Genomic DNA, 27,726 nt, shown 5'->3' with positions numbered 1-27,726 from the left:
TTTTTTTTTTTTTTGGTACCAGGCTTCGTCTTTCGAGTCTTTGGGGTTTCATGTGGGATTGGACGTGTCCGTCCCGCACACACGGCGTCTCTACGTTGCGCACATCATAGCTCCATCCGTGCTCATCGCTCCCTCACTTGTCATTCAAGCTTTCCTCGTCTTCCCCTCTTCCCCATGTACCCTCTCTCCCTCTTACACGTCAACATTTCAGGCACATTCACGAGTGCCTCAACGCCCGTCCAACATCGATTTTGAAATCATTGATTGAAAAATAGTTGGTGTAGTTAATAATTTAGTATTTTCTTATCGATTTTTTCAGTACATGGAATAGTTTTTTTATAAATAAAATACCGTAATGATTATATACAATGAGAGGAAAGATAGTGCACCAAAATCTTAACTTTTCTTTATTTGATAGCTCGACAAGTGTGTTGAAGAGCACTCACCCACAATCTATTTAGTATCTTGCAAAGGTAACTCGAAATTATAAATGTCATGAATGGTATTTTACTATTTGATTCTAGCTCTATATAACTCGAAATTATAAATGTCATGAATGGTATTTTACTATTTGATTCTAGCTCCATATAGATGGTATTATTTATGACATACTATATCATAAAAAAGAAAAATCTATTAATACACTAGTAAATCTACCATTTTGATTTGTACCTATCGATCACATTAATTCATACTTATTATACTTTTACCTATCAATACCCACTTATATATTGCACTTTGGTAGTCCCAACGTGTGAATTAAATTTTGTGAACTACATACAATTCAAGTTGAACACGTGATGACCCCTTAACTTTGTCTTTAAGTTTAAAAATGATAATTATTATGCTGCATATGTTTGGAAGTAATAAGATTTTTCAAAAATTACAATATTTTCTTTTAATTGAGGATCCTAATCGGAATTTCTTATTTTATGATATTTGCTACTTAAATTTTATATGCCACAATAAGAAAGACTAACTTGAAGTGCTTTATTGAATCCAAATTTTTTTTTTATCACTTATGCAATTGATACTTTGATTCATGATACGGATCTTGAGGATTCACAGCACTAAATGCAGATGCACTCCAATTATGTAGCTTGACATCAAGGACAATATGGCTTAGAGTTGGCGATGTCTTCTTAAGTTGAGAACCGCTCTAACTTTGATCATCTCTAGCTCAAGGAATTATTGCAAAGAGATATATAAGGAACTTAGACAGGTCAGAATAACTATGGAGTTGTATGACCTAATTTGGAGCAGTGATATTAGCAAGCACAATTTTATTGATTGGCTTGTCTACAGAGATAGGCTAATGACAACGGAGGCCATATCCCGATGGATACCTTGAATGGATGTTCAGTGTAATTTCTACATGATCAATATAGAAACCCATTTGTTCTTCAAATGCAATTGCACTTGGAGTATATGGTGTAGTATCCTTGCACAACATGATATCTAGCATTCTTTAGAATGATGGAATGATGGATTTCAATTAATGATTAGAGCAACTAAGGGCAATGACTTGGCGGTGAGGCTCCCCAAGGTATCTTTCTTAGCAACTGTACTTTGCATTTGGATGGAGCACAACAACACACATTTTCAAATTAAGTCAACTAAGATCCTCATTTTTTTTGGCAAAGTTAAGTAAAATTGTAAGAGGCAAAGCCTCACTCTACCAAATTTTTAGACCTTCCTAGGAAAATATTTCGTTAGCTATTATACGGAGACTTCCTATCTTCATATTATCACATTCTATCTATAACGTTGGGGATGCCCTTAAGCTTACATACTCGGTCTGAGTAATACTACTTGCATCATTATACCAAAAAAAAAAAAAAAAAAAACCCTACAAACGTAACTGACCAAAATAAAAAGGACTGTAAACAAAGCAAAAATTTACGCTTCTCCATTTGTAATAAAAGTCCATTATAAAAACTCATTACCCCAATATTTATTTGTGGAAAGTTATCTGTTCTCATAATATGTGAAAATAATTTTGCCTGTGAGATTTACTTGTAAATGATGTAAGCGCTATTAAATTAAATTGTATAGGGATGAATCGAATTTTAATTTTAATTTTTTGTGCAATCGAAAATTTCAATTTTATTTTATTCAATTTATTTCTTTTTTTTTTAATGTGTTGTTTATGAATACCTTTAATTTGCTGATGTGAATGTATTTGTTATAAAATACACGATCAGTTGAATATAAAGAAACAAGAGAAATAATTTGCAACATTATGGCAGCAACTTATCAAGAAATAACGACACAAATAGTCCTTGAACTTTAGCTGAATGAACAATGTAGCCCATGAACTTTAGCTTAATGTGTAATGGGATCTATAAATTTTTAATTTATTTACTGTGATCCATAGATTTTTTGTACATATTCAATGTAGCCCTTAAATCATATGAAATTATGCAATATTATCCTTCCATTAATTTAAATTCAATTACAATATTGAACATTTTCATATAATCTAATAACTAAATTAAGCATGCATCTAAAGTTCATGAATTACATTGAACAAATTAAAAATCTAAGGATGATATTACATATTAGGTTAAAGTTCATGTACCACATTGAATAAATTAAAAGTTCTAGGGCCATGCTACATATTTGATCAAAGTTTGTGAACCGCTTGTGTTATTTTCTCATTTATCAACTAGCAGTTTCTTGGAGGAAACAAAGAGCTTCCGCCAATCCTAAGTCTTGATTTCACCGGTCACTGTATGCAGTGTTTACTTTGACGAGTTTGTTGCTGATGTTTATTGCTCTCCGAACGACTCCAACTTAATGAAAAAAAAAAAAAAAAGCTCAAGGAAAAGGAATCAAAACTCTGCTGAAACGTATCCTTGAGTAGGACCATAACACCACTCCATGGGCAGTCACTAAGCCATCAATATTCAGAGCATCCGTTTCATTGGCTTATGTAAGTTTGGTGGTCATGGTTCGGCAGTCGAGATCCGATTCTTTAAATTATAATAATAATCTCTAACAAGACAATAACACATGATTCAAACATGATATAGTATTGATTTTTTTTTTCTTTTATAATTCTGTTTGCGTCATTGTCCTATCAACATGTTGATAACCTTTAAAAAACAAATTTATCGAGCATAACTTGAAGTAGATCTGCACGACCAGTTTTTTTATATGGGCAGTTTTGACCTCATAATGACTTAGTCTATATATGGACCCTATTCAAGAAAGGTAGATTTTGTTATACTTTATTCATTATCCAGTAAGTAGATATAATTACGAAAAACAATATTGCATTGGCAGTTCAATGAGGTGATTCATCAACTTCCTTTGATGCCCGTGGCTGTCACAACTACCGATAATACATGGTGTGAAGGAAACAGCTGTTTTTTTCCTCGTGATTAGACTATATTACTTTCTCTTTAATTTAACCTAATTTTTGTTTGTGGGGTTCGCACGTCAGAACATAGTTATTTGGTAATTGTCTTTTGCCAATCACATCATCATTCTATGAATGAGCTGTTCCTGTCATGTCACCAACAAATGGAGGGACGAAAGAAGGCTCGTGATTTCAAGTCATATGAAATGTCCTCTACGAACATAACGGTCCTCCAACTGTAACATATGTTTTTGTGTTTTTGTTTTGTTCTTTCCAAAGCTTATGTTCTTGCTTGTGTTCATGGGCGTCTCTACTCATCCAGGTTGCGTGCTTAAATGGAACATATATTTAGTTTCCTAGATCTGTCCCTAGAGTCACACGTGAGTTTCATTTGATTTGTTGAGTAAATTCCTGTTTGCTATAATGTGCTTATACGTCTTTTTAACTAGTTAATTTTCGAGAGTAATTTGATTGCTTTGTTTGCGATATGTTTATAGGTACAAAATTTCCATGTGATCCTAATTGCATCTTTCATGTTTATTGGAGAATATTTCAAATATGATTAGCTCCGTGGTTTGAACTCATGCTCGCACATGCTAATGCCTATAAATGCATGTATTTGTCTGTGTCATGCAGGGTTAACTACAATGCATCAAACTAGGACTTTTGAAATGGTGGCAAATTCTCGATTGAAACTAAATAAGCACATTAACAAGTACCTGTGCGTTTAGGCCAAAAGGATACTTTCCTTTCATAAATAGCTCATCATTGTTAATATCCTCTTGTATTGCCTAAAAAATTATTGAGTAGTACTGCATACATAAACATTATTAGTTCATAAACTTGATTAATAAATGAAATGCATCAGCAGAATATCAAAAGGTATTTTAAAAAGTAGGTTATTGTTAGATACCAACACACGCCAACCTTTGTGTTTCTAAATATGTAATAATGTAGCATTAGAGTACTAATTAGTCATCGCTTTCTACAATTGTTAGGGGGCCTCCCAATGAATATAACATAAGAAACTCAAATAGTGCAACTTTGGCTCCTGGGAAATGGTCAAAATAGGAGGTATCAAAGATTTTATCTTTAATTCTCGTTTAGGCAACACATCAAAAAGCTAATTACAGGAATCCTAGGAGATAATGCTTGGCGTAAGAATCGCAAATCACCAACATTTTGGAACTGCTTGGGATGATGTATTCCACAAAAGGTTGGTTCCAAGACCAATAAGATCATTAGCTTAATCCTCCCTCCAGCTGCTTAGCATATTAAGAAAGAGGTAACGCAAGTGTCCAAAATGCTTTATTAGGTAACGTAAAGATTTATTCCTCTTATGTGTCTGATTGTGGGGGATTAGGGAAGAAACCGGAAGGGTTTTGATATGAGAGAGAGAGAGAGAGAGTAATGAGGCTAGCCATTGAGTCAACAAATGATTCCTTTTAGAAAGGGAAATGTGGATAATTTAAGCCTCCTAAACAGTGTTAAGCACTAAGTATTGACCGAAGATTAGGAGCCTACGTTGTAGCTTTGATTCAAATGAAGGCTCCAGGAGATGATTTGACAGAGGGGGAACTTAGGAAGATGAACATATTAAACCTAGCAGGAAAGCTCAAAGTTCAACACAATAAAGTTGCACGTCACCTCGTCGGCTACTGTGCAATCGTCCGCGAGGCCGCTTCCAATAGTTCTTCATCCAAGTAACTTCCGACACGTCGGCCCAACCTCGTTTATCTTCATTTGAAAAGTAAGACGGCTCTAGATTACCATCCAATCATGTTGGCCAAAAACAATTACCGTCCAAAATCTCCTACGCATTTCCACTACAAGCCAGGGTTGGCGCTCTTGATATCACGACGGGTGTACTACAAATCGGCAATTATTGCGAAAATGCAATCCTGTCGTGCTCTACCAAAGGAAACTTCTCGCGTAGCTCGACTTTAGGTTCTCCGTCTGCCACACATTGAATTCCTGATTGTATTGCAAGATTCGTTGCGTGCATAAATTTTCCGTGAGTTTAATGAATCATGAGAATTATTTGGACATCAATCTCTGCAAAGATCGTGGTGGACTCTCTCCCGATCATCAAAGTGAACCAATCAAAAACAGGACTTCGGCTAGATATTCCATCATGCAACTTTGAATATATTAAAGAATTACTCAAGTAAACAAGAATAGAACAACCGAAACTCCCCATATCTCGCGTTTTTTTTTTTTTGTTTTTTGGGGACTACCCTTTTTTCGGGCTTTCCATGATTTTTCCTACATAAGAAAAGAAATGGTCGGAAATAGTCATATTTCCTCTTGAAGTGTGAAAATGGGCAGGAATAGTATTCATCATTTACTTTAATAGATGATTATCCTTTTCTTATGTTGATGTAAACCCCAGCCTACTACTTTTCTTTGCACGTGCAAAGCGTGTGCTTGCAATAATTGATATATTATACTAAAAAATGGCTTAATTCATTGCTTTCACGGACTTGCTCAACTGTATACTTAAAAGCATTCAATAAAGTGGTGTACCGTTTCAATATTATATTTGCATGGCAAATCCTAAAGTCTCCGCGGGATTGGCCATGCAAAAAATTACGATTTCTTTGGAAGGAAAGCCATAAAGCTAATGCAAGTAAAAAAGCACAACAACAATAGTAAAGAAAGATTAAAAAGAGACGGAATCTTTTTGTTTCTTCCAAGAGCTCTGTAACGTCCATCAGCATAATGCAGGCAATTATAGCGATGTCCACGGCCACGACCGAGAGAATCTTGATCAAAGCTCTTCTTTTTGGAGTGGTAATTGGGCTGAGACCCTGATATTTTACTAACTAATTCATTCGGCTGTTCAAATTTAATTTGACCCGCTTAAGCACGTTCCCATGCATGCCTGACACGTGAGAACTCGAGCAGAGTCCTAGACGCTCACTTTGTTGGAAAAGTGGATCTTGAAAAGTGAACAGCAACCCTGAGGGGAAATTAATGAAGAAATGTAACTCATGTAGCAAAATGTGTGCTACAATGCATTCCTCTAAAATGGATTATATTCTATCGATATTAGTGTTCCTTACGAAGGACTAGGATAAGGACTTGCCTGTCCTAAAAGGAAAGGCCACTAGATACATATTCTTGTCCAAATGTGAAGCTCAAATATTCTTTGTTCGTTTTGCTCTTTCGTGTTTTTGTAACTATATATACTTTTAGCATGATTAGAGAACCCGCGGAAATTATGAAGCTTACAAAATCAGCTAGATAGGATAGATTCTAAAGTGGTTATCAAAGACACGAGGCCTGTTTTGTGTTCAAATATTCGAATTCGATGAACACAAGTAATCTTTAGCAATTGACTCATATTCATTTGGTACTCATGATGTATGTATCGTTTACCTATACAAATTGTTAAAAATGAATGAATTGTTTTTGTATGTTAATTATCATGGTCATGTGCTTCGAGCTTGCATAATACACTACGTATTACTTCCTATAATATCTTGTAATCAAATAAACCCAAAAAAAATAAAAATGCATCTAAGATAGGAAAGGAAATAACTAATAGAAAATAACATTATGGAATATCATATGTAGCAATTATTCGGACAGTTATCCATGTCCAAGTTGCAGGTACTCTATGTATTCGGCCCATTTTAAAACAATAAAACATGGGAATTCAATTATGATTCATGCAATGACATTAGCAAAATATTATAAAAAGTTGGGAAAGTGGGGTCGATGAAACAAAGCTCAAATGCACTCTTTTTCTTCTGTGCAAAGTTTGAGGAAATCCTTCTTTGATGTTCTGTAACAGATATCTCTCTCTCTCTCTCTCTCCTGAGACAAGGGCGTTAATTTTTAATTTTTTTTTACCTAATCCTCTTTCGCTTGATTTTCCCTGTCCCCTTGGTATATACACGTGTACGTGCGCACTCTACTCCAACCGATTCCACCGGGAAATAAAAAAATCTTATTCATTAGCAGTTCAGCAATCCAGATTAGAGGAGGGTGGAGGCCCCACAACCAGTCAAACAATTTCCATGGTCAGAGAGAAAGAGAGGCAGTGGGTGAAAGACAGCTTGACGTACTAAGTAACAGTAGAAGTGATTTACAGAGAGAGAGAAAGAGAGAGAGAGAGAGAGAGAGAGAGAGAGTGGCACTGCAACGCAACTGCAACTGCGACTGCGACTGAACCGCAACTGCGACTGCGACTGAACCTGAAGTAACAAGTCATTCAGATAACAAGACTAGCGTGAGATGGTGCTCGTGCACAGAGTCAGTCAGTCTCCCAGTTGAACCTGATCACAACTCGTGTAGTGTGTCCTAAAATCATTATTTTATTTGTTCATAATTCATCTCACAGACACATAAGCACAAGCACAGACAGAGAGAGAGAGAGAGAGAGAGAGAGTTTGTGGGTCTCCGATGCAGAGAAAAAGGATGGGCCATCTCAGGGATGTGGTTTTCGGACGAGGGACTCGCGAAAACAGCGCGCGAGCTGTTTCCCAATGCACCACCAGAGGGACACATCCCCCACACATTCACTCCCTCTCTCTCCTCTCTCTCTCTCTCTGCGCTCTATCTTTGCTTTTTGATACGCTCAGAGGGGGTCCCCATCACCGTCACCCCCCAACCCTCCATCTTGTCAAACATGTTCACTCCAATTTGATTGACCCCCATTCCCTCGACATCCCCTCGCCCCCTCCTTTCTCTCTCTCTCTCTACCCCCGATGCAATTTCTGTGTTCTTTGTTCATTCTCCTTTATGCATTGAAAGAGGTTATTATTGCAGAAATGTGCAGAAATGAGAGAGGTCATTCTCCTCTGTAATCCATGGGAAATGGAGAGACTACTGTTAAGTAAGTTTACCAATGATCAAACGGCGAAGATAGATTAGCTACATGAAATGAGGTGATGAGATCAGCTACAGTCCTCTTCTTTCGTTTGTCCTGTTTCAGGTCAAACTTTTCGCTCCCAAATTCCCCAGTGTCATGAGTCTAAATCCTGAATCCTAAATCCAGTCCCCCTCCCCCTCCTAAAACCCTAGCCATCGTGTCGTTTGCTCAGTCCATACAGGCAACTCTTTGCTCTCAGTTCCAGCTCTCGAACCCTCTCGAACTTGACAGCAACGTGCGCTTTACCTAACGTAGGTGTTGGTTTCGCTGTCCTTGTGCCTCACGTTGATGAGCTACAACGAGGAGCGATTCTCGGTCGCTTTTTCTTTCGGCCAACAGCAATTCTTGATTATAAACCCATGCAAGCGATATGAATACCTTATACACTGATCAACAGATTAAACTTCAATAAGCATGAAGGTGAAACCGTATCCATGATAACATATATATTCTGCTATATTATTGCACAGGTAACTTCTTTTTGCTCATATTTTCATCGGTGCTGGGGTTGGCAATTGGCGAGGAGGGGCTATGTCAATCTCACCGCCTTAGCTATTCCTATTCCTTGTACGCGCAAAACAACTTTTTCATGTCGATCAAGGAAATTACTCGGTTAAGTAAAGAAAAGGGGCACCTCACTAATCAGCCAAAGAGTACTTTCAGCTAGCTGACCAAAACGAAGGGAATTCAAACGTACAAGTAAAAAGAAAAAGGGGGAAGAGGACGCTCTAGGCCGAACGAACACGAAGCCCCATGTGATTTACGCGTCGGGATTAAATTAATCGATTGGGCAGATGACTATGCCAAACCCCTCTCCCTCTCACCCCAAAAGAAAAAAAAAAAGAAGAAGGAAAAGAGAGGAAGAGAAGAAAAAAAGATGGATATTAGATCGTATAAGGCGCATGAAATTCAACGAATAGGGGGGTGGATGTTGTGTCCGGCAAGGCTCACTATGCAACCATGTGGGAGGCGGGGCCGGCAGAGCCGTGTAAAAATGAGACAAGGATGGGACTGTTTTTGATGGATTCGGGTCTACAAAGGGTCTCATCATCATAGTAATTAGACGCTCAGATGGTGGTGGGAGTCTATCAAATGATGTGATAGCGGGGCACACTTGGTAAAGGGATTGGAGGAAGGGTGTTGTTTTCCCCCACCCTCCCTTTCTCTCCCTTTCTTTTCTTTCCCCCATTATTTTTATTTATTTATATCATATTCTATTGCATTATTTTATAATTTCTTTCTTTCTTTCGAGGTCATTAATGATTGCACCTCCTCAATATGCTCCGTATGGGGAACTAATATATGTATATATATACACAAATATACAGTAACGTTTAATGAGACTAGTAATCTCCAACTCAAGTGGGGGCCATCCCCTTCCCTCTTGTTTGCAAATGTGCAAAATCTCGAGGATTGAGATATTTTTTCTGTGTGCATTATTGTTCACCGCTTAAGAAGGTTGAATTAAGGATGCAACAGTGAGAGAGAGAGAGAGAGAGAGAGAGAGAGAGAGGAACCAATCCCCGTGGATTGTTGAAAGAATTGCCATCTTTAGTTGGGTGCCAGGAGTCAATGCTTAAGTTGATTGTGATATTGATATCTGATCTGATGGTGGTATGTGGATGTCTTTTGTGTTCTAATTATTTTACCATATGTGTCGTGATTACGAGGACGAGTCGGGTGTCCTTTTCTATTTAATCGATGTTGAAGTTATTGTCCGATTTAATTGTAGAATCTTAAACAAATCTGCTAGGGCCCCATCGATCTTTGAATTGAGCTGTTAGCGCCAACTTAATCTCACGCCTAAATGGGTTACTGCACACCTAAAATAATTAATATGCGTCTCTGCCGTTAACCTCCAAATCATTCCCTAGGAAAAGAAGAAGAGAGGAAAAAAGAAAAAGAAAAAGAAAGAAAGAGTGAGAGTAGTCTAGATTTGACCTTTGTTCTACCGGTGCCTTTGCTATAGAAATGAATGATCCAAATTCACTTCCGTTTCCCGATCCACTGTAAATGAAGCCTAAGAAAAGTAGATAGACGAAGCAAAATGCCTGTCCAAACCCAACTCACCACGGACCGGATCTATGTCGTTATCATCCATCTCCAACGTTAAGTTTGGCTCGGATCCCACATGATCTAATGGGCGTGGTCGTATGATACGGCCCATGTAAGAATTTCTCATATGACTAGTCAGGTGATCTCCATTTGGAAGCCCCCTCCTACTTGGGCCAGCAAGGGTGGAATGGGCTCAACTCAAAGACGACAACGCAAGAGGAACCCACAAGGTTTTGTTTGGCAGTAATGGCCCATGTCAAGCTTGGGTGTTTCTCATGGTTAGAGGTGTTAAATGGGTCATTTATGGTCATGGCTTCTAGTTAGGAGATTAAAAATGGGTTGGGTTGAAAACTCATCTTTTATACCGGGCCGGCAGCCCTCGAGCTTCGGGCCCTTCAAGACTATTATTTATGTTGTTATTGCATTAGACAGAGATAATTTCGAAAAGAGATGAAAAGATAATAAAGGCGAGCCTGTTTTTTTCGCCGGCCGTCGTCAGTGGCCGGCGGCCGGCCAAAGAAGAAGAAGAAGGAGAAGAAAAAGAAAAAGAAAAAGAAAATTATATTTTAAAAAATAAAATAAAAATAATTAAAATTAATTTTTAAAAATTAATTAAAAAATTAATTTTTTAAAAAATAATTAAATTTCGATTTTTTTAAATAATTATTTTAAAATTTATAAAAGTATAAAACTATTTTAGCAATACAATTTTTAAAAATTTATATATATAAAAAGATCGTCGTTAAATATGAAAATATTTTATTAATAGGAAACAAATCCAAGTCCACACTGCCTTTTAAGTCCACTAGAAACCGTCCACGAGATGCCGCGAAAAAAAAATTGTCTATATAATGCTCGTACTAGCAAAAATGTTATTTCAGTATAATCGTTTTATTTTTGTTGAAATTTTATGTTATGAGGCACCTCCTTTCTCATATCATGCAGTCCTGATAGATTGGAGGTGTCAATACCTCACAGGGAATTTTAATTTATCTATCAAAGAAATATATTTTAACCTTTTCGAATCACTTAATGATAGCATCAAAGTATGTCTATGGTAATGACTATTTACCTTCCATGGCAATAATGAGATATTATAATTAATCTATAGTTTGACTTATTACAGTAAAACATTTACAAACAAAATTAAGTTAAACTGGGTAAATAGATTGATTCTTTTATAAAAAATTAACCCTTGTTTTGATGACACTCCTTTATTATATTAATTATTTGGGATAATGACATAAACGGTTTTTAAACTTTGTCGTAATATGTGATGTGATATTAAAAATCCAAAATGAAGTAAAGTCTGTTCTTATCTCACAAGCTTCCTACATAAAGCAGTAAGTAGAACTGGATAGACTAACCACAAATGACACACGGCAAAACGGGGTATAACCTCGTGTCTTTTTTCTCTGCATACAACCCTTCGACGGTTTTAAAGAATTTCAATGTCCCTATGATATGACTTCTAGGAATCATGCCCATATTAATCCAACTCATCCAAAAGGTTCAATCAGACTCTTAGCAAGCAGCAATCATATCTTATTTTTTTGGCTTTAAAATTACAATATAGACATCAATCAATCCCCTTTGCACACCATGCTATGTACAGTCATGTGCCCCCTTATTCCATCACGCAGTATGATCAATAATTTACAAGTAACACCATGTTCAGTGGCAACACTCACGTGTGACTCAAAGACTTATAGGCACGACGAGCGGGGACTCGCCCTTATCAACGACGATGCTCTTTGTAGTCCGTTTAGAAGAGGTAACGATGAGGACGTCGTACGTCCCGTGGAATCCTCTGAACGTGTACTCGCCTTGTTCGTTGACATGTCCGTGAGCATGAGACGACCACTCTTTCCTGAGAGCCAGGTATCTCTTGCCGGCTTCATTGACATCCCCCTCCGCATTGACCAGGTGCGCGTTGTCTCGGCTCATAAACAGCTCCCAGAATCCCCACAGCATTATCCCATCTACTGCAGGATGTGCAAATGCTTCTCGGAGCATGACCTCCAGATCATCAGCTCTTACGTACTCGTTAACAGAGGACACATCAAGCTCAGTGAACCAGATTGGAAGGCCGAGGATGCCCAGTTTATCCAAAGCCGAATTAATGATTGGTCCCACTGGATTATCTATATGCCCTTGAATCCCGATTCCGCCGACTGGTGCGCCTTGTTCCTGTAGACCAAGAATGTGTTCTATGTAGCCCTCAGGGCATGACTTGGTATCGCACCCATCTTCCACATGATAATCATTCACAAATAGTGTGGCAGATGGATCTAATTGGTTTGCAGTCTTAAACATATTTGCTCGGATATCTTTTCCTAATCTATCTTGATAGAATGATCCGTGTAGCATCTCGTTGTTCACATCATAGTGACTGAACTTGCCCTTGTAGCGAGAAAGAAGCCCGTTTAAACGGTTTTGAACAGCGCTCATCAAGTCATTGTTGTTGAGGGATCGGACCCACGATTGAACCGTGCTCTCCACTTCCCAAAAGATACAGTGGCCTCTGGTTTCTATGCCATGGCTCTTACACAAGTCAAGCATCTCATCAGCATCCCGGTAGTTAAAATTTCCCTGTTGTGGCTCCGTCCAGTACCACTTCAATTCATTCCCAAAAACAGTCCAGTTGAAGTTCTTCACGAAGAAATCGACAAAATCTTCGTTATCTATGTTTGTTCTGCTTATGCACGAGCCAAACGGAAAACTATTTTGTGTCTGTTTGACAATCACGGTGGCACCAACCAAGCTGCTTGAATCCGCACCAGAAAACTTCAGGACAACATCACGCTTACGGAGCTGCAGCAGTGAAAGGAAAACATGAAAATTAGAAACCAAGGCACATGACTTTGCCTGATATACAAGTAAACATGTTTAAGGGAGTAGTAAACTTGGTCAGATATCCAAGCAACCTAATTCACATAAAATATGAGCTTACTCTGCTATACTTATCAAGGAGCGAGTATTCAATTTTGAACAATATTTATTCCCTGAATTGCAGGTGCAATGTTTAACTTATATAGGCAATCAATGGCGAGATTAGGAATAACAAGTTCCAAGATATTCTAAGCAGTGAAACTGTAAGTGCCATCATCTTTCTAGGGCGAAAAGCAAGAACGCAAGTTTATAACTCCCATCAGCAAGTTATAGACACAACTCAGACACTACAAGCGCATTGCAAAAGTACAGTCACTTTGTCAAAAGAGAAAACTATGATTGGAAATTGTCATCAATCCAGTTAAGCCAGGACACCCACTGATTGATCATTATACCACAAATCTTGCACTAAAGTTTTTCCTGGAAGTTACCTTATCAGTCAGATGTTTCAGATGGTTAAACCTCGCTTGTCGATCAACTGGGAATATTTGAACCCCTGCAACCATCAAGTCAACACCTGGAGCAGGACCCTGGATGTAGACCATGACCTTTGACGGTTGCTTTTCAATTCTGAATGATCCACTAAGTTCATGCCATCTGTCATCATTAGCCTCGACTTGCCCACCATTGACCCATTGGTTGTCCACACCAAGTGCAACATTAATATTTTGAGGACCACTCGCACCAGAACCTATCCGTACCCAAGCGGAAACTTGATATGTCAAAAAGAGTTTGAGCTTATCAGTGATCATCTGAGCGGGGCCCATCCAAGTCTGTGTGCGATTTGTCACAAGGATGTAACTGCCACTCAAAGGCTCATGAGGCCCAAGCGAATCTCTTGCTGAGGAGGGAAGAATGTGCGGTGAACCAGCTCGAACACTCAAAGTGCAGTTACCAAGGGGGAACCATTCATTAGTCCCATTATCTAGGTCACTGTTTCCTATTATATTTACTCCAAAAGCTGGATTCTGCAAAATGAAGAGTGGCGGACGGGTGCTTAAATATACAGGTTTCATTTGTAGAGAAGCAGTTTTCAGAATGTCTAAGAGAATCTTCAAACATTAATGAAATAAAGAAGATATATCAATCGGAATATTCAGTAGCTACAAACCTGAATAACTGGTGGAGGAGAAGGAGCAGCTTTTGCCGCATGCTTTACTGTTAAGCTGTTCACAAGAATATCAGTACCGGCAGGTGGACCTTCAATGTAGATGATAACTTTTGACGGGGAACCATTCAAGAGAAACTTCCCCTGCATTTGTGTCCAGTCCTTGTCTGTTGCTTGCATGCTTGAGAGAGATAAAAAAGTTGAAGCACTTAAGGGGCATAGATTAAAATCATTAAACACAGGATACTAGCAGCCAGAGGAGAGAGAATAAAATTTCTTTCTCATGAACCATAAATGGAAGGTGATCACAAGAAATAATTGACCATGTCTGTCCTTTTGGATACTCAAGGATGAGAGAAGCTTGGCCTACCATTCCATATTTCTGTCATTGGTATCACTTGCTATAACCATATGAAGCTTATTTAGGTGAGGGGAATTCAAACTTACTTGGCTACGCCTATGTACTGCTCACGGAGATCCGGCGTTTGGGTCCACAGCGTGATCCGGACGTCAGTGCTGCTGACATTGTTACCAAATATACGAACCAATGCAGTGACCTCATAAGCAAGTTTTCTTTGTAGCCTTCCAGTAACTTCTTGCTGAATCCCGTTCCAAGTCTGGGTACGCTCTGTTGCAGATACAAAGTACTTCCCAGACTGTGGAACTATCTTCCCATCAGCCATAGAGTCGTGCAAGACAATCTTGCAACCTCTCCCAGCCCAATTTTTCAATCCATCATCAAATATGGGATTGAGGATGATATTTTCATCACCAGCAGCTATGTGTTCCCTGTCCACTCTCTTTCGCAGCACATAAAAGGAAATTATTCAACAACTGTTAATAACTTAAGTCACATTTTTTTATAATTTCTCCTTAGAATGCCTAATTACCTCTTTTCCATTTGCACTTTGACAAGTTATCACCACTGATTTTATAAGCAAGTCAATTCCAGAAGAAGGCCCTTCAAGGTAAAAGACAACTCGGTTCGGCATACTAGACAACGAAAATGAGCCCTCCACCTTGTCCCATCTCTCTTTGGATACAGAAGTTCTGCAGTAGATCAGTTTGGTTAAATTGTTCACAGCTTTGGTGATTTGAGAAGATATAGATACTTATAATGTAAGAAACCTTACATTCCAATGCGCTTATATGTAGCTGCAGAATCTTGGTGTTCTAGCCTCAGAGTTGCCAAGACATCAGCAGAGCCTTGAAGAGACCCTGACACTCCAACGCAGGCAGAAACAGAATAAGTGGAACCTGGAGTAACCCTGCTTGTGATGTCTTGTTCCAATCCTTGCCAGCATTCTTTTCTATTCGTAACCATAGCATAGCAATCGCCCGATTCTGCAGAGACCACCCAGCTTTCACAGCAATTGGGATGCCAAGAATGCAATCCTCCAGAGAAATTATGATTCTGTATGATATTTGTCCCCTGACTACCGCTGGAGTTGGCCATGACCTGGTTTAGATTTTACCAAGAGTAATTGATCTCAGAATTCCATAATTCTTAAGCTTTAGCTGCACTTTCAAAATATCAACATGCCATGCTGGTTTTCCCCAATAGGAGGAAAAGGGAACACTTCGAAAAATGACCAATCACTTAAGCAGTTCTGCTATTCCAGCCGTGAAGTAGGCCATGCTTGGGGTATATGCCACCTGAACCTCATTGTCCACATTCCTTGATCATAAACCCAAAATTTGAAAAAAACATGAGATAGCAGGGATCATTCTGTTGTCCTACTAACATTGATATTCAATATCAGGGTCCAGGCCAATAATGCAACAACTCTATGCAGCTTCTCAGCATACTATAGACTGGCAATAAGTTTGAGTTTGATGATTGACATGCTCATGAAGTGATCTATGAGAGCACATTGTTTGTTTATGAATAGATCTGGACATCCAACCAAATCTACATGAAAGCCATTTGAAATGCATATATACCCGCGAAGCGAGATCAAGGAGAACCACCACCGCAAACCCACAAACAGGCTAAACAGAAACAGTAATTTCCATTATGAGATCGCAAGCTAAAATGCTGAGGCTGAACAAAAGGAGAAAGGAGGTACTTACCTCTGAGTTGTTGCTAGCGCTTTCACTCTTTTGGTTACCAGCAGTCTGTTTGGATACCTTACAAACTCACAGGAATCAGAAATAAAGAACAAAGAACAACAATGTCCTTTAATAAAGGAAAATTAAAAACTGAAATGGGCTCACAGCCGACACCACTAACAATACCAGATCTTCAAGAGAAAGATAGGGAGAGGAAGTACCCGCTGGGTCCCGTGCTTGGGAGGGGTTTTGGCAGGACTTGTGAGGAAACAGGCACAAACCCTCCTCATTTTATAGGCTCTGCAGCAGGATGATCAAGTGAAGCATAAGAAAAGAGTGGGACCACCCTATCCAGAACCATTTATTTGAAAGCCCCAAGAAAAGACCAGAGACGAGATCCTCGAAAAACCCTTCCTTTAGATCTGGGCTTAATCAAGACACAGGAAATTCCATCATTATCAATCGCAGGTACCGATTTCAGAAGCTTCCATTAAGACAGAGGAGAAAACTTGGCATTCTTGTTTACCTTGTTGGAGATAATGTCGAAAGGCTAGCATTCCTTCGCGGTGGGGCTAGCAGAGCACTATCAAGAACAACCCAGAATCGCTTTTGAGGTAAGGCTGACGCTCCATAAATTCTCGGCCTCGTTTTGCTTTGTCTTGCAGATTTGGTTTGTAGCCTAAGTGCGCTTTGGATGCTTGTATTGGAAATGAAGGTTCATCATTCCTTTCGGGATGCAAGAAGATTCCCTTATTCTAATCTTGTTTTCGTAGTCATCGTTTGGAATGGAAGTCTAACTGTTATTTCATCCCGACGAATTAGGTGAAATCTAATTTTCGACCAGTCAAACATCCCATCAAGGTGATTTGAGTATGCTAACTTAGCATTTCCGGGGTGCGATAATTCGCAGCTCATGACTTTGCTCGGTTGGGTCGTGGCTGACGAAAGAGACACCGACACCAGCACCGGCAGTGAGCACCAGAGAGACTCGCAAGACGTGCTGCTAGACTGGCATGATATTTCTGCAATAAATTTGACATCTCTATCGTCATCTCCAGCTACAACCTTGCCATGGATCCGGTGAAGAGCAACCTTGTGTTGGCAATTCATTTCTACGGTTGGGTGATCAATAAAAGCTTGAATTAAAACCCGAGTCAGTAAACATGTGCAGCTGTGCAGATCCCATAACCCAATCAAGCAAAGCCCCTTTCCTAATTTCCAAGAGACCAATCCACGAGAGGTGGTGGACCCAGAAAAGCAGTCCAATGCCCACCATCTTGTACAGAAAGAAGGATTCAGAAATCCGAAGGCAAAGCATCCAAAGCTTGAACAAGTCCCTGGAGTCATCTTGCTGACAGGATATATAACCCGTTCCTGTTTTAGTTGCGTGGGTGGGTCATCAGAATGACGATATGTAGTTGTGCAATGCGGCGAGAAGCTATCCTTCTAGCAAAGGGCTGCAACTGAAATGATAAGCAGATATTGTCAATAGTTGACTAGACGATGTTTGTTTATGTCCATGGACCACTAGGGCTGAGCGCGGTAACCGGAGGAGGGTCCGGTTCGGTTCCCGGTTCCAAGGGGGACCGGTTCCGGAACCAATTACTTAGGGCAGAAAAAGCTCGACCTTGGATGTTCTAGTGACTTTTATGTGATGTTCTAGTTGAATTTTGGCTTCGGCCTCTAAATAAAAGTTGTAAAGGACGTCTTGTAGTATAACATACTCAAATTTGGGACAAAAAAAACAAGTATAAGTGGGTGAAATCGTTATTCTTTGGAAAGACTGGATCTTGAGATTTTGGGACCGACCCTTGATGAATGCATGGACTGTAAGGCGACCTTTTTGTCGAAATTTCACTTCGGTTTCTTAACAAAAGTTGTAAAGGACATCCTGAGGTACAACATATAAAAAATTTAGAGAAAAAAAACAAGAATAGGTAGGTGAAATCGTGGTCCTTTGGAGATGGTTAGATCTGGAATTACAGTACTACGAACAGGGATTTTAACCGTCCATATTTAATTATCTAGGACGAATTTGACTTCGATGTTTTCATGAAGTATCTACCTTATAGTCTTGTCTATCACATAGTCGAATTTCATAATTTTTTAAGGTCATTTGGTATTTAATCGGAAATTTTCTAAAACTGTGCAATCTGATGTGTTCGGATCTTGTAAGTTGCAATGCGTGGACTATATCATTTTGTATGAGGTTCTTTTGGAAATGTGTTCTGCATGAAATATCTCTCTTCATGTCTTCCCTACAACATATTTAAATTTCGTAATTTTTGTAGTTTATTTGCCTATTTAACCAAAAATGTTTCAAAAACTGTGCAAGTAGAGAATAGGAAAAGTAAATCGATTTTATCTTTTAATCCAGAACGAATTGGACTACGATTTCTTCATGAAACTTGTACCTCTAGGTCTTAAATACAACGTTTCCAAATTTCAGAATTTTCTGAGTTCATTTAAGGGTTTAATCAAAATTGTTTTCAAAACTTGTACCTCTAGACATTCTTGTTTTAGTGGTGTTTTATTTCTACTTTCTAGTTTGCTATTTGTTTTGAAATTTATAATTATATTTTATTATTGTTGTGCAGTGCGAAGTTAATGTATCAAGATAACATGTCAATGGGAAGTTACCGTGTAGTATACGCGTACATTATAGTTTTTTTTAGTAACGTGTGCATACGTTATATTTTTTTTTTGGTAACGTGCGTGCATGTTATAGTTTTTTTTTTGTAACATGCGCATACGTTATATTTTTTTTGGTAACGTGCACATATGTTATAGTTTTTTTTTTGGTAACGTGCGCGTACGTTATATTTTTTTGGTAACGTGCGCGTTATATTTTTTTAGTTCAAATATGATAATCTGAAAACAAAAAAAAAAAAAAAAGAACTGTTGGAATGCCTGGAACCGACCACCTGGAACTTGTGACGGGGTAGGTTCCAAGTTCCGGCCACGCCCAGGTTCAAGCTTACCCATTTTTGGTAGGTTTTAGGTTCCAGGGTTCGAGTTTGCTCGGAACCGAACCGAACCTGGACTCGAACCGCTCACCCCTATGGACCATTGCTGAGCGACAACGAAAAGGAAAACAGAAGGCCAAAATTCAACAGATAAAAGACAGGCCCATTGGTCCTGAAAGCCCATCCGGATAGCTCCGGACCGGGACGTTTGTGAGCGTGAATCGCCCCATTCTTATTATCAAAATCAAAACCCCACATGCGGATGGCGAACCCGTGCAGGACGAACGAGCTGCCTGCACCCTGGAGAGCGAACATACCGTTGATGGAGCCAGCCGGAGAATTCGGGACTTCCCTCGCAGTCTGCCTAAGTTGGTTCGATGAGAAGACGGTGCTTTTCTGATCATGGAACTCGAAAGCAAACGTGCATATGGGGAGTGATGGAAGCCTCAAGTCGGCCAGAAGCAAGGGATGAAGACGGTGCCACCATCTTATACGTGAAACTGCGAGCTGGTCACTTACAGTAACTACAAGAGAGAAAACGAAACACCCATAAAACTGCAAGCTGGAACTTCCCTGAGATGTCCCAAGCGAGGCGATAACGGTTCAAGTAACGAAACTCGAAGCCTCTACTTGAATGTCCCTGCAGACGGAATGTTACAGTTCAAACCAACTATAGTCTCTACCTAGGAAGTCCCAAACAAAATAGGATAACATGATCACATGATGATACAGATGAAATAGCAACAATCCCTGCCATTTCAGTTCTACGGCCTCCAAAGTTTATACCAGCAAGTGGTGGCCCATTCTCGATACACTTGTTAGGGAAATACGTATTAAACAGGATGAGGATTATAAAATGGTAGTCACATCATTTTATAATAATATTGAAGTTTTAGTTTTTGTTATCCTACACTTTAATTTTTAGATAATAAATATGTTAAAGGAACAATGGAAGGAATTTTCCATATATATTGCACAACATTGCAAAGGTATATCAAAAAAATAAAATCATAGCACGAGAATACAGGTACAATTCTATCTTTAAAATACAAGTTGGCAAAAAAAGGCGAAAATAATTTGTCTTCCATTAGATTTTCTTTTTTGAGTCAAATTGTCTTCCATTAGATTGACGAAGGAATAAAAGAAAGAGGAAAATAGCATAAGTAAAAAGGGTAACGTAGAAAATCTTATTTTTTTGGGGAAATAGAAAAAAACAAAATATGAACAGAAACGAAAATTTACAACTCATTCGAAGGGTCAGTCAGATTCTCAGTAGGCAGCAACCACATCTTATCTTTTGGTTTTGAAATTACAATGAAGATATGAATCGATCCCTTTGCAAACTATGCTATGGACAGTCATGCACCGCCTTGCATCGTGCAATTTGGCTAAGAATGTCGGAAAGAACATGATCAACGACAATATTCAGTTGCAACACTCACGTGCGACTCGAAAGACTTACAGACACGACGAGTGGGGACTCGCCCTTATCAACGACAATGCTCTTCGTAGTCCGTTTAGAAGCGGTGACGATCTCGACGTCGTATGTCCCGTGAAAGCCTCTAAACGCGAACTCGCCTTGCTCATCGACATGTCCGTGAGCATGAGACGACCACTCTTTCCTAAGAGCGAGGTATCTCTTGCCAGCTTCATTGACGTCCCCCTCCGCATTGACCAGGTGCGCGTTGCTTCGGAACATTAACAGCTCCCAGAATCCCCACAGCACTATCCCATCCACTGCAGCATGAGCAAATGCTTCTCGAAGCATGACCTCCAGATCATCAGCTCTTACGTGCTGGTTAGCAGAGGACACATCAAGCTCGGTGAACCAGATTGGAAGGCCGAGGATGCCCAGCTTATCCAGAGCTGAACTAATGATTGGTCCCACTGGACTATCTATATGCCCTTGAATCCCGATTCCGCCAACCGGTGCACCTTGCTCCTGTAGATCAAGGATCTGTTCTATGTAGCTCTCTGGGGATGATTTGGGATCGATCCCAATTTCCACATGATAATCATTCACAAATAGTGTGGCTGATGGATCTAGTTGGTGTGCAGTCCTAAACATATTCGCTCGGATATCATTTCCTAATCTATCTCGAAAGAATGATCCATGCAGCATCTCGTTGTTCACATCATAGTGATTGAACCTGCCCTTGTAGCGAGAAAGGAGCCCCTTTAAACGGTTTTGAACAGCGCTCATCAAGTCGTTGTTGTTGAGGGATCGGACCCACGATTGAACCGTGCTCTCCACTTCCCAGAAGATACAGTGGCCTCTGGTTTCAATACCGTGGCTCTTACACAAATCAAGCAACTCATCGGCATCCCGGTAGTTAAATTTTCCCTGTTGTGGCTCCGTGCAGTTCCACTTCAATTCATTCTCAAAAACAGCCCAGTTGAAGTTCTTTATGAAGAAATCAACATAATCTTCATTGTCTATGTTCGTTCTGCTTATGCAGGAGCCAAAAGGAAAACTACCTTTTATCTGTTTGACGATCACGGTAGCACCAAGCAAGCTGCTTGAATCAACACCTGAAAACTTCAGGACAACATCGCGCTTACGGAGCTGCGAGGTAATGAGAGGAAAACATGAGAATTAGAAGCTAAGGGAAACGTTTTTGCTTGATGATTAAAGTAACATGTTAAAATCGTAGCAAACTCAGTCAGATATCCAAGTAACTCAATCCAAGTATAATATTAGCTTACTCTGCCATTTCCTTATCAGGAGCAAGTACTCAATTTTAACAAAACTTATCCCCCAAATTGTGTGTGAATCTGTTGGAGAAATTTTCGTGAAGTGTTTTGAAGTTGACAAAACATTTCCATCAGTCTAGTCTGAAGGTTTGCAGACTCTGTTAGTTAAAGTCTGAAGACTTCCGGACAGCCAGACTCAAGACTCAAAGTCTATCCTCATTGACAGTCTCTAATCCGTTGAAAAAAGGTTATCCAGAACTGGATATTTTGTTCAGGATTTAACCTTATCATTTGGAGAAGATCTCGTGGTTGGAGAAGACGTATAAGAATCCTTTGATTGATCAAGATTGATTCAATGACTGAAGATTCGATGATTGTCTAAATATTATTGGAAGGTTCTACTTATGGAAACCGAGATCCTGATTGTATGGGCGAACAGGATTGATGGGCTATCAACACGTTCCTTTAATAGCTCGAACAATCTTCCTAATTGATTCCATCCAACGGGTAGATTGGAATTGATTCCATCCAACGGGTAGATTGGAGGAATTCCTTTGGTAAGTGCCAACGGGTATGATGGCATAAAGGAGTATATAAGGAAGACGTTCTTAGTTGTTCGAGGTGTGCACGATAGAAGAATTCCAAAGTCTGAAGCTCCTATTTGTTTAGATAAATTCTTTGAGCAAATACTTGTATACAAAAGAGAGTCTATATTTGTGAGAGACCTTGAGGAGGTGTGGTAAAACATCTACACTGTGGAATCAAGGCAAAGCTGTGCTGTAACTTCTCTTTTGATCATAGTGAAATCCAGCCGGTGGGCTGTCAGTGCGGAAGAGTGGACGTAGGCTTGGAATAAGCCGAACCACTATAAATCCTGTGTTCAATTTTCTCTTCCTCACTCTCTCTACATCAATCGTATTTCATTTTGTTAATTAAGAGAGAATTTACTTTCTATCATATGTTAAGAATCGCTTCCGTATATCGATAAATTGTTTAGGCACCTATTCACCCCCCTCTAGGTACTCATACTAGCAATATCAGAATCCTATCTTACATATAGGTGATCAATGGCAAGATTTAGAAAAACAAGTTCTGAGATATACTAAGCAGCAAAACTCTAGGAGCTATCATCTTTCTAGGGCTGAAAAGAGAGAATGCAGGCATATAAGTCTTATCAACTACCCCACTCAGAAAATACAGGTGTGTGGTAAAAAGGAGACCCTCTTTTTGTCAAAAGAGGAATCTATGTCGGTTAAAGTCAGCATTGTAAATGTCATCAATTCAGATAAGCCACGGCACCCATTAATTAACCATTATACCACCAATCTTGCACTAATGTTATGCCCAGAACTTACCTTATCAGTCTGCTTTTTCAAATGCTTAAACCTTGCATGTCGATCAACAGGGAAAATTTGAAACCCTGCAACCATCAAGTCGACACCTGAAGCAGGACCCTGGATGTAGACCATGACCTTTGAGGGTTGCTTTTCGATTCTGAATGAACCGCTAAGTTCATACCATCTGTCATCATTAGCCTCGACTTGCCCACCATTGACCCATTGGTCGTCCACATTAAGTGCAACTTTAATATTTTGAGGAGCACTTGCACCAGAACCTATCCGGACCCAAGAAGAAACTTGATATGTCAAAAAGAGTTTGAGCTTATTAGTGATCACCTGAGCAGGGCCCATCCAAGTCTGAGTGCGATTTGTCACAAGGATGTAACGGCCACTCAAAGGTTCATGAGGTTCAAGCGATTCCCTTGCCAATGGGGGAAGAATATGTGGCGAACCAGTTCGAATGCTCAAAGTGCAGTTACCAAGGGGAAACCACCCATTAGTCCCATTTTTTAGGTCACTGTTCTCCAGTATATTGATTCCAAACGCAGGATTCTGCAATAGAGCAGAAGTCAGGTGCTTAGCATATAGGTTTCATTTCTAGAAAAGCAATTTTCAGAATGTCAAAAAGAAGCTTCAAACATTAATGATATGGAGAAGATATATCAGCTGGAAACATCAAAAGCTACAAACCTTGATAATTGGTGGAGGAGAAGGAGCAGCTTTTGCCGCATGCTTAACTGTTAAGCTATCCACAAGAATATCAGTACCTGCAGGGGGACCTGCTATGGAGATGATAATTTTTGACGGGGAACCATTCAAGAGAAACTTCCCCTGCATCTGTGTCCAATCCTTGTCTGTTGCTTGCACTCTTGAGAGAAATTAAAAAGAGATTTAGGGGCATAGATGAAAATCATTAGATACAGGATACCAGCAACTACAGAAAAGTGAATAAAACCTCTTTCTAATAACCCAAAAATTGAAGGTGATAACAAGAAATAATTAACCATGTCCTTCCATCTGGAAACTCTACGATCAGAGAACTTGGCTTACCATTTTCACTTTCTCTATGTCCTCAGCATCTCTTGCTATAATCATATGAAGTTTCTTTAGGTGACAGGAGTTTAAACTTACTTGGCTATGCCTAAGTACTGCTCACGGAGATCTGGCATTTGGGTCCACAGTGTGAGCTGTATGCCAGTGTTGCTTACATTGTTACCAAATATACGAACTAGTGCAGTGACCTCATAAGCAAGTTTTCTTTGCAGCCTTCCAGTAACTTCTTGCTGAATCCCATTCCAGGTCTGGGTACGCCCTGTTGCAGATGCAAAGTACCTCCCAGACTGTGGCACTATCTTCCCATCAGCCATAGAGTCCTCTAGGACGATCTTGCAACCTCTCCCAGCCCAATTGTTCAATCCATCATCAAATACGGGATTGAGGATAATGTTCTCATCATCAGCAGCTATGCATCCCCTGTCCACTCTCTTTGCAGAACATAAAAAGAAATTATTCAGACAACTGTCGCAGCTTAAAATGTCCCCATCTTCTTCAATTCTGAAGCTAATAATTAGAGGTAATTCTTTTTTTCCCTTGAAATTGTGTCATTACCTCTCTTCCATTTGCACTTAGACAAGTTATCACTACTGATTTTATAAGTAAGTCTATTCCAGGAGAAGGCCCTTCAAGGTAAAAGACAACTCGGTTTGGCACACATGACAATGAAAATGAGCCCTCCACCTTGTCCCACCTCTCTTTTGATACAGAAGTTCTGCAGCAGATCAGTTCGGTTAATTTCTTCACTGCTTTGGTGATTGGAGAAGATATAGGTACTTAAAATGTCAGAAACCTTACATTCCAATGCGCTTATATGTAGTTGCAGAATCTTGGTGTTCTAGCCTCAGAGTTGCCAAGACATCAGCAGAGCCTTGAAGATACCCCGACACTCCAACACAGGCAGATACAGAATAAGTGGAACCTGGAGAAAGCCTGCTTGTGATGTCTTGTCCCAACCCTTGCCAGCATTCTTTTCTATTAGTAACCACAGCATAGCAATCACCCGACTCTGCAGAGACCACCCAGCTTTCACAGCAAATGGGATGCCAAGAATGCATTCCACCAGAGAAATTATGATTCTGTATGACATTTGTCCCTTGGCTACCACTTGAATTGGCCATATCCTGGTTCGGATATTGCTGGGAGTAACCTGTTTTAGAATATCATTATTCTTAAGCTTCAACCACATATTCGGAATATCAACATGCGATGCTGGTTGTCCTAAATAGGAGAAAAAGGGAACACTTCAACAACATACTGATCAAGTAACCAATTCACAAAGAAGTTAGCAGTTCCAGCCCTAGTTTAGGCCATTCTTGATGGTCATGCCACCTGACCTCATTGTTCACATTCTTTGATCTTTAACCCATTGCACAAAATTCAACAAAAATACGAGACTGTGTGGATCCTTCTGTTGTCCAATTAACATTGATATTCAATATCAGGGGCCAGGTCCACGATGCAACAACAACTCTATGCAGCTTCTCAGCATGCTATAGACTGGCAATAACTTGGAGTATGACAGTCGAGACACTCCTAAATTGACCTATGAGAGCACAATTTTTGTTTCTGAAAGATCTGGACATCCAGCCAAAGCTACACGAAAATCATTTGAATTGCAGGTGTTCCCGCAAACCCACAAACCCACAAACAAACTAAACAAGAATAATAATTTGAGCATGAGGTTGCAAGCTCAAATGCTGAGGATGAACAAAAGAAGGAAGGAAGCGCCCACCTCTGAGTTGTTGCTAGCACTTTTGCTCTTTTAATTAACAGCAGTCTCTTTGAATACCTTGGTAGACGCGGGAATCAGAAACAACAACTCCCCCAAAAAAAGACCAAAAAAAAAAAAGAACGACGATGTCCCTGAAAAAATGAAAAATGAAAACTGAAGTGCGTTCACAGTTCACGCTGCTAGCAGCACTCTTTCAAGATGAGGACAGGGGGAGACTGAGCGAAGTACCTCTTTGCCAGGGAACTTGGGATGGGCTCTGGAGAACGAACTTGTCAAGCAGCAGGGACGAACGCTTCTTGTTCTGTGGACTCTGCAACTGCAACAAGATGATCAAGTGAAGCATAAGAAAAGAGCGGGATCAACCTGCCCACAAAATTCTTTCTTTGAAATCCCAAAGACAAAACCCAGAAAAGACCCAAAGACAAGAACCCAGAAAAAACCTGGGCTTAATCAGGGCACAGAAGATTCATCAATGTCGATCATAAGCACAAATTTCAAAAGCTTCCTCAAATCAGAACGGAAAACCCGGCACAGATCCTCCATACCTCGGCTGTGCATAAATCTTTGGAAAATTGTGTAATTTCTTTGCGACAAACAGTACATGAGGTATTTATGACTAAAGAAGATCGTAAGACATTACATTAAAAATTATAATCAATCAGAGATATCGAAGAGTTTGAGGTCCCCATTTTTTTTTATTTTCCTCTTTTTTGGTAGTTTGAATGAAAATGTTATTGTTATTCCATTTGGGGATTAGGTGAAAGCTCATTTTCGACAAGTCAAACGCCCCATCAACGTGATTTGAGCATACTAACTTAGCCTTTCCGGGTTGCGATGATTGGCAGCTCATTCTTCGCTCGGTTGGAGCCGTGGCTAACGAAAGCTGACACCAGAACCGACAATCAGCAGCAGGGACTTGGACGACGACCTGCAAAGACTGGCCCTGTTTTTTCTACAGTTAAATCTAACATTTCCCTTGTCATCTCCAGTTAAAACCTCGCCAGCAATCTGGCGAAGAGGCACCTTGGGTCGGCAATTCCAATGCTGAGGCCAACCCATTTCTGGGCGTGCGTGATCGGTAGAGCTTGTAACGTCTAAAGCTGCTGAGTCAGTGAAATGGTGCGTTTGTGCAGACCCCACAGCCCAATGAAGCGAAGTAGCTTGCTGTCTATTATCTTAAAAGAACCTGACCCACGAGTTGGATCCAGAAAACAAGTCGGATGGCCACCATCTTGTACTGAAGACGGATTCGCAAAAATCTAAGGCAGAGCATCCAATGCCTTCAACAAGTCTCGTGGAGTCATCTCCCACAGGACATATAACGGGTTTCTTTAATTAGAATGACAATATTTAGTTGTGTAATGCGGGGAAAAAAACCATCTGTTTCTGCAACGAATGCAAATATATAATGACAGCGTAAATAGATCATTGCATAGAGTGACATAGAAGATGCCGTCGATCTTGAAAGCCCACCCCCGTATACAAACCAAGCCCATGTGGTTCGCATAGCTCTGCATGGAAAGGTTTGCGGATCACGTTTGGCATCGTCGTCCCTTGAAATTTTGAGGTGCACGGGTTCTACGCAAGT

General features: G+C 39.8%; 1 protein-coding gene across 7 annotated transcripts; it reads right to left on the bottom strand.

The window, feature by feature from the left end:
• Positions 1 to 11,817: 11,817 nt before the first annotated feature.
• On the bottom strand, positions 11,818 to 27,080 carry LOC104447810 (endo-1,4-beta-xylanase 1). 7 transcript variants are annotated; one of them, XM_039315714.1, is made up of 10 exons: positions 16,877 to 17,139; positions 16,737 to 16,772; positions 16,572 to 16,650; positions 16,372 to 16,428; positions 15,432 to 15,757; positions 15,189 to 15,348; positions 14,746 to 15,098; positions 14,302 to 14,479; positions 13,622 to 14,158; positions 11,818 to 13,112 (listed from the first exon to the last, which is right to left on the bottom strand). In XM_039315714.1, the coding sequence occupies exons 3-10, from the start codon at positions 16,638 to 16,640 to the stop codon at positions 11,997 to 11,999; spliced, it is 2,796 nt and encodes a 931-aa protein (XP_039171648.1). In that variant the 5' UTR covers positions 16,641 to 16,650; positions 16,737 to 16,772; positions 16,877 to 17,139; the 3' UTR covers positions 11,818 to 11,996. The 7 variants fall into 7 exon arrangements, with proteins under 7 accessions (XP_039171648.1, XP_039171649.1, XP_010059834.2 ...); XM_039315715.1 differs by having other exon boundaries at positions 16,372 to 16,416; XM_010061532.3 differs by lacking the exon at positions 16,737 to 16,772.
• Between the last annotated feature and the right edge of the window lie 646 nt (positions 27,081 to 27,726).

Source organism: Eucalyptus grandis, chromosome 6 (assembly GCF_016545825.1).
Source record: "Eucalyptus grandis isolate ANBG69807.140 chromosome 6, ASM1654582v1, whole genome shotgun sequence".
Taxonomy (NCBI): Eukaryota; Viridiplantae; Streptophyta; class Magnoliopsida; order Myrtales; family Myrtaceae; genus Eucalyptus; species Eucalyptus grandis.
Note: the sequence above shows the minus strand (reverse complement) of the source record. Positions and strands in the feature narration are given on the sequence as shown.

Coding starts and splice junctions, on each gene's coding strand:
- LOC104447810 (XM_039315714.1), bottom strand. CDS start 16,640: ATGAGGAGGGTTTGTGCCTGTTTCCTCACAAGTCCTGCCAAAACCCCT. Junction 15,349..15,431: donor ACATATAAGCGCATTGGAAT/GTAAGGTTTCTT, acceptor GATCTACTGCAG/AACTTCTGTATCCAAAGAGA. Junction 13,113..13,621: donor TGAAACATCTGACTGATAAG/GTAACTTCCAGG, acceptor TCACTGCTGCAG/CTCCGTAAGCGTGATGTTGT.